The sequence below is a fragment of the Teleopsis dalmanni genome, chromosome 1 (assembly GCF_002237135.1).
Source record: "Teleopsis dalmanni isolate 2A chromosome 1, ASM223713v2, whole genome shotgun sequence".
Taxonomy (NCBI): Eukaryota; Metazoa; Arthropoda; class Insecta; order Diptera; family Diopsidae; genus Teleopsis; species Teleopsis dalmanni.
The window spans coordinates 189,534,317-189,539,177 of record NC_051846.1 but is presented as its reverse complement, the minus strand read 5'-3'; the positions used below and the strand labels follow the sequence as shown (position 1 = coordinate 189,539,177).

Genomic DNA, 4,861 nt, shown 5'->3' with positions numbered 1-4,861 from the left:
AAAAAGTACAAAAAATTGAATAGATTGTGAGGCTATGTGCGAGGCGCTTTCGAGAGAGAGAGAATCGTGCTACACATTAAGATCCTTCAAGGATTATTATGCTAAAAATGTAAGTAATCGATAGTCGTTGACTAAATTTTTATGTTACAACTATTCCTTTATTACACGTATGAAGCGGATAATTTTTTATTGTCAATAAAGTAAAAAAATTGAAATTTAAGGCTAAATCGTCTAAATATAAAAAGTATCACTTAGTACGTGATTTATAGTTCTTATATTATCAAAAATCAATTCCCTGAATTAATGAAATAATCTACATTCTAAATATTTTAAAAAAGTAAAGTAACAGAGTTATTGTTTGTAATAAAATTACAATTATATTGAGTAAATTTTTTTTATACTTACTTTTACTTTGGTAAATTTTTGTTACTGTTCCTTTGGTAATGTAAAGACTTTTTTTGAGTAACTGACAGCTCAGTTTTTACTACTTAATTTAACTCTCAACAATGCTTTGAATGTCATGTAAAATCATCTGAAATCTTGTTACATATTTCCCGCATTTCTTTTCTCGAAATGTGTAACTGCTTACTGAATTACACAATAAAAGGAAAATTTACGAGTTTTCACCTGGGAAAGAAGTACACACGAATGCAAGGAATAAAAATGCTGGCAACTTCCTCTTTATGCAAATCTAACGAACACGAATGCTTTGAGTATCTTATTAAACTTTTCGAGAAAAGTATGTACAAATATAAACAAGAAAACATTCTCACAAGTTTATTACTACAGTAAGTAAAAAACGAAAATAAGACAATTAAAGTGTACATTCACCTATTGAAATTTTTCAGCAATTGAAGCACAAATCTACTCGCATATTCGTTTTCATGAATGTTTTCATTACTGTGAAACTACTAATTTTTTCAGACAGTGGCGTAGTAAACATACTCTAAGAGTCTAAAAAGATATATTAGGTAAGTTACGCCATGAATTGAATCGCAATGTCGTTTACAGTCCTGGTATAATAGAATATTTCATTTCAAATTTATCTTTGAACTCTAACTCACTTATTAGCTTTAGTTTTCCCTGCCGATTATTATAGAATGCTTCTTCTTAAGTGTGTCTTTCAAAACTTACTTACTTATCAGCTTCAGTTTTTCCTTGTCGATTATTATGCAATGATTTTTCCGACGCTTATCTTCCAACACTAACTCACTCGTCAGTCAATGCTTCTTCTTCCAAAAGTTAATCTTATGTTTTGAAACCAACTCACTCAGCAGCTTCAGTTTTCTCTGTCAATTATTATAGAATGCTTCTTCTCAAGTTTATCTTCCAAAATTCACTCATTCGTCAGCATCAGTTTTCCCTGTCGATTATTATAGAATACTTCTTCTCAAGTTTGTCTTCCAACGCTTACTCACTCGTCAATCAATGCTTCTTTTTCCAAAAGTATGTCTTCCATATTTTATCTTCCATAACTAAATCACTCGTCAGCTTTCGTTTTCCCTGTCGATTATTATCGAATGCTTCTTCTCAAGTTTATCTTCCAAAACTAACTTACTTATCAGCTTCAGTTTTTCCTTGGCGATTTTTCTCACGCTTATCTTCCAAAATCTTATCTTATCTTTCAAAACAAACTCACTCGGCAGTTTCAGTGTTCCCTGTCGATTATCATAGAATGCTTCTTCTCAAGTTTATCTTTCAACGCTAACTCATTTATCAATCAATGCTTCTTTTTCCAAAAGTATGTCGTATCTTCTATAACTAAATCACTCATCAGCTTCTATTTTCCGTGTCGATTATTATAGAATGCTTCTTCTCAAGTTTGTCTTCCAACGCTAACTCACTCGTCAAGCAATGGTGCTTTTCCAAAAGTACATATTGTCTTCCAAAACTAAATCACTCGTTAGCTTCCATCTGTCCTGTCGATTATTATACAATGCTTTTTCTCAAGTTTATCTTCCAAAACTAACTCACTTTTCAGCTTCAGTTTTTGCCTGTCGATTATTTAATACATTGTCATTTAGAGCACACACAATAAAGAAAGATTAATCACACCGGTGGTAAAACACCTATAGACCCTACTCTTACGGAAGTTGTTGAAATCATATCTTTGTGGATAAGCCAAAAATGATTTAAATCCTAGAAGTAACCATTAAATGCATATGTTATAAGAGGCAGTCTTTAATTTTCGAAGGACTATCAGAAAATGCAGTTTTTATGATGATATGATTACGTTTTTGGAAAGATAAAAATATTTAATGACAACAATAATTTTTATTACATATTCATACCGAGATGCACTAAATGTAAAAATTAAAATTATGTAATTGTATTACGCCCTACGCCCTTGGTTTTATAGAATTTCAATAACAAAAACTATTATACGCCAATGTACATAACTTTCATAGGAGGCTTATGTAAAGTATTTCGAAACATAAAATTCATTTTATATCTTTTAATAAACGTTTGCCTCTTTTATCGCCGAAGTGCTGTGAAGAACAAAAAAAAAAAATTTTAAATCAACATTGCTATTTTCTAGACTTTTTATTTTCCTTGTAACAAATGAAACATGAAGAATTCTTGATTATGTTCTAATGTCATATAAACGTACTTCAACTTGTATATTCACAACATATATGTACATATGTAAATATGATGTACATACTATATATATTCTCATACCCGTAGTCGTACCCGGTGCACATAATAGCTCTACTGGATTCGAGCATGGAACATGACATTTCTTAAATGATTTCTCATGCAAATTGAGAAAATGCGTGCAATATAAGAAATTCCAAGTAAAATCAAGAATTGTATTTTTTTCCTTCGTATTTAATCACATGTTAAAATAAATGAAATTTTCATTAAGAATTACAACTGTAATCAAAACGAAGGAAACATATAGTGAAATGCGGTAGCAATATAGTTACTTCTGGGAAAATATTTTAAAACCACTATAATTCACTTAAGTTATTTTTATAATTTCTGTTTTCTTTACATTTACAGAAAACTTATTATTCGAGGGGTGATTGATAAGTTAGATTTTATTTTTGGCTTACATTAGCATAAGGTTTGTATTTAATTTTTTTCTCAAGTCTTCTTTTTCTGAGTCCTTAAAATTGTGTAAGTATAAGTCGCACAAATTATATCTGAATATTATTGAATATTGATAATATATGATAAGATTTATCTAAGCCTTAAAAATATACATTAGTTGAAGAGATTATATCCAAAAATGATTGTATATTTTTTAATAAAGCAGAGGTTATATCCAAAAATGATCAAATTTTTTTTAATAAAGCAATCTTTAAACTTTAGAAATATATGAATAGCAATTCAAACAATTCGGTAAATACGATAGATGTATTTACACCCCATAATACCATTCGGTTAATTTTGCAATTGCAATTAATGACGCTGGTGTGTTGACAAGAAAAGAAAGAGTTATTTTCTTATGCAAATGCAGTACTTTTTTTTAACTTTAGAATCTAAGTATTATAATAATGCCTAGTTATTATTTTACTTTTTTGACTCAATCATAATTATGCCAAAGAACCAATGTCATAATCTTTGTCTCTAACGAAACTATAGTCGCCTTTTTGAGAATAAGTTTACTGTTTCGACTGTTATCTCATTTTTAAAGTATATATCTTACCTACAGTTATATATAGACTCAAAACTTTTTTGAAGTACATTGAAATATTTGTAAGCATTAGTTACCAGTCCACAGTCACAAACAAGCACATTTTTGATTCATTCTCGGTAACCTCGAAACTCATCCAGCTAACAACTTTTTTATTTTTAAATGTTTTTCAAATATGAACGAATTCCTTTGTTTGAAAAGATTCTATCACTAGATTATATGCTAGTAGATTTTATTCATGATATCCCAAGTTATTACTTTATATATTTGATGTTCTTACGACCATATCTAAATTAGTCAATCACTTTTGAAAAATTCTGTATTGAAAATGTATAGTATAAAGTCTTCGTATTGCCTTTAAAGGTTTCTTTTTGCTTCAGAAATGAATTTTTTTTAAAAAGTTTTGCTTAATTAATTTTTTTTTTTTTTAATTTTTTGAATTCTCCAATACTAACAGCCTACATAGCAGCTGTCAAAACAAAACAAACGCTCATATTGAAGACTTAATGGACGAAAATGGTCCGGCTAGAGAAAATGCTTCGGTATAAGAAGCAGGTGACCAACGATATGAGGTCACTCGCTACTATCAACTGGCTACTGACACAGCCAAAAATGATGCACGTAATCTAAAAGTTATACTGCTAGATTATAATGTTAAGACTTACAAAAATATTTTGAAATTATTTAATGTCATTAACACTGACATATATAAAAAAAATTAAATAATTATTAATTTAAATAATTATCTTGAAGATCTTCTTGTAATATCATATATAAGTATTTAAGTTACTGCAATATTGATGAAATTGTTAAAATTCTCTAGTAAATTATATTTTTAAATAAAACCAATAAATATTTAAAAATTTAATATATTATTTGTATCAAATATTTTAATATTCTATTTATTAGACCAGTATTTACCATTCTTGTCAGTAACTACATAGCAATAATAACATATCAGTAGCACCAGCCATATAAGAAAGGTATTACAAAAAAAAAAGATGAGGTATGGGTTCAAAATCACTGATCTCATAGCTTTTATTACTCGACATTCTTCAGATATTTTTTCAAAGCTTAAATTTATTGCAATTAAATAAGAAAACAATCACTTACCTTTTAAATAAAAAGCTTTTTAATTCAATGTAGTGCATCCATATATATTGACGGGTTCTCATTTTTTACTGGCTTATATGTATGTAAACAATTTTTATGACTCTG

The 4,861-nt window shown here is 28.5% G+C and overlaps 1 protein-coding gene across 2 annotated transcripts; it reads left to right on the top strand.

The window, feature by feature from the left end:
* Positions 1 to 430: 430 nt before the first annotated feature.
* Positions 431 to 4,306, top strand: LOC119672662. Of its 2 annotated transcripts, XR_005251936.1 has the most exons (3): positions 436 to 788; positions 849 to 971; positions 4,101 to 4,306. XR_005251936.1 is itself a non-coding variant. In XM_038083774.1 (2 exons), the coding sequence occupies exons 1-2, from the start codon at positions 574 to 576 to the stop codon at positions 4,189 to 4,191; spliced, it is 306 nt and encodes a 101-aa protein (XP_037939702.1). In that variant the 5' UTR covers positions 431 to 573; the 3' UTR covers positions 4,192 to 4,306. The 2 variants fall into 2 exon arrangements, 1 of the variants encoding a protein (XP_037939702.1); XM_038083774.1 differs by lacking the exon at positions 849 to 971 and having other exon boundaries at positions 431 to 788.
* Positions 4,307 to 4,861: the final 555 nt, after the last annotated feature.